Source organism: Jatropha curcas, chromosome 1 (genome assembly GCF_041381405.1).
Source record: "Jatropha curcas cultivar XTBG-Jc1 chromosome 1, XTBG_Jcur_1.0, whole genome shotgun sequence".
NCBI classification, from domain to species: domain Eukaryota; kingdom Viridiplantae; phylum Streptophyta; class Magnoliopsida; order Malpighiales; family Euphorbiaceae; genus Jatropha; species Jatropha curcas.
In genome coordinates, this window is record NC_143151.1 from 6645292 (window position 1) to 6647907 (window position 2616).

Below are 2616 nucleotides of genomic sequence, written 5' to 3' on the forward strand. Positions count from 1 at the left end.
TAAGCTTTGGAGACTAAGCTGTAACTGACAAAAATACCAGGAATGGCTTTCTTTTTCTAGTTTGTCACGCTTATTCTGTGGAACATGAACAAAACAAAAACTTCCGAACACTTTAAGAAATTTCAATGAAGGCTTAAAACCATTCCAGGCCTTAAATGGTGTTTGATCCTTTAATGCCTTGGTTGGAAGTCGATTTTGAAGAAATATGGCTGTGTTGGCAACCTCTGCCCAAAAACCTTTAGGCAAAAATTCTTCTCATGCAATAAACATCTCACCATCTCCATCACATATCTGTTCTTCCTCTCACTAACTCCGTTTTGTTGTGGCGTGTAAAGTGCTGTGAATTGATGTTCGATGCCAACTTCTTCACACAAGGAATTGAATTGAGAAGAGGTGTATTCCGTCCCATTATCAGACCTTACAGCTTGAATTTTGCAGCCACTTTGGTTCTCCACCATATTTTTGAACTTCCAAAAAACTTCAGCCACTTCTGACTTGTATTTCAAAAAGAAAATCCAACACATTCTTGTAAAATCATCAATAAACAGAATAAAGTAGAGGCTACCTTGGAGAGATGGAGTTCATTGTGGTCCAGCAACATCTGTATGAATTAATTGTAACTTCTGTGAAGTTCTCCAGGTTGATTTTGGAAAGGGCAATCTGGTTTGTGTACCAAATTGACAAGCATCATAGTTTGGCAATTGTTCAGCAAGCATCGACAAGTCTCTTATCATATCTTTCTTTTTCATCTCCAACATGCGTTGAATATGACAATGGCCAAGTCTCTTATGCCAAATCTCGATGATGTTGGTTTCTGCAGAAAAGATAGCATGCTCCTCTGCTGTTGGATCGAAAAAAAAACTTTTACCCCTCATTTTAACTCGCAGAACCTGCTCCCCTTTTACATCATAAATGGCACAATATCGATCTTCAAATGTTACTTTGAATCCTTTTTCAACAAGCTGGCCCACACTCAACAAATTTTGGTCAATGTCAGGCATAAAAAGAACATCAGAAATTGTTTTTATACCTGACGTTGTTGTAATTGCAATGGTTCTCTTCCCTTTTGCTAGAATACAGACACCATTTCCAATTCTGACTTTAGTGATCTCAGTAGGATTCAATTCCTTAAATAGAGTTATGTCATAACTCATGTGGTTTGTACAGCCACTGTCGATCAACCAACTTTCAAATGTGCACTTGGTGGAAAAACATATTGCCATAGAAATTTGATCTTCTTCATCCTGATCAACAACTTGGGCATTAGCTTCCTGATTCTTGCTTTTGAAAATTATAGCTTCATGTCCAAGCTGATTGCATTTCTTACATTTGGCATCTGGCCTTCTCCAACATTTGAATGGTGCATGACCTGTTTTGCCACAATGTTTGCAAGGAGGATATTCTTTTGAGCCTCCACCTTTTCCAGGATTGCGATCAGCTGTGATTTGCTCATCATTTGAACCAGCTTGCTTCCTCTGAAAGTCCTTTTCTTCATGATGTCTAACTGGGAGAGCTCCCTCAACAAAACCATTCTGCCTCATAGATCTCCTCTTTTCCTGAGCCTAAAACGAGTTTAATAACTCTACCAAGGTGATTGTGGACAAATCCCTTGTATTCTCCAAAGTAGTAATGGATGCTTCATATTTTTCAGGAGCAGTAACTAATATTTTTTGAACAATTCTCGAATTGTCAAAAGTAGTGCCAAGTAACCTTACTTTATTGACAATATCGAGCAGCCTTTTAGAGTATTCTTTGACTGTCTCTGACTCCTTCATTCTTTGCAATTCAAACTCTCTTATGTAATTGAGAGCTTTCATACCACGAATCCTATCATCACCAGCATACTCCTCCTTCAAATAATCCCAAACTTGCTTAGCTGTTTTGAGAGACATAATTCTGGTGAAAATAGTGTTTGAAACAGCGGAAAACAAACAATTTTTTGCCTTTGATTTTCTGGTTTTCCTCTCCTTATGGTTTTTGATCTGGGCCATGGTGGGATTTGCAGGTAGCGGAACAACTTCATAATCCTCTTCCACAGCTTCCCAAAGATCAAGAGCATCCAAGTGGGCTTCCATTCTGATTGCCCAAATTTCATAGTTTTCTCCGTCAAAGATGATTGGAGCATTTGGAGAAAAATTCCCTTCAGATTCCATCACACAAGTCCCTTAAGAACCTGGCTCTGATACCAGTTGAAGGTTTAATAATGGAAAACACAGAAATAAGACAAAATTTCTTTATAAACAAAGAGAATATTGAAAGTGAAAGAAAAGAAATATTGATGTAAAGGTGATTTTTTACATTCATAAGAATCATTTACATTTATAGTGATGAACTGAACTGAAAATAGAAATTGACGCAAACACGACGCCACAATAGCAGCAACTGAAGTAGTGCTTAATAGCACGAAAGAAAAAATCTGTAGATTCCTAAAGACTCGATCTAAAATATTTAGGAAAATAAATAAATAAAAGACACATGACAAGCACGTGAGTTTGAAGTAAAAGAAGCAAAAAACTAATATTAACTATTTTAGTAGTGTTTAGCTGTTAACTGTTTTAGTAACTTTTCATATAACGCTAAGATTGTATTCGACAATAAATTTTTAAGTAGATTTTA

The 2616-nt window shown here is 36.7% G+C and overlaps 1 protein-coding gene across 1 annotated transcript; it reads right to left on the bottom strand.

Moving 5' to 3' along the window:
- Positions 1 to 1562: 1562 nt before the first annotated feature.
- On the bottom strand, positions 1563 to 2153 carry LOC149498897 (uncharacterized). The gene has a single exon (XM_089719011.1). The coding sequence runs from the start codon at positions 2151 to 2153 to the stop codon at positions 1563 to 1565; it is 591 nt and encodes a 196-aa protein (XP_089575137.1).
- Positions 2154 to 2616: the final 463 nt, after the last annotated feature.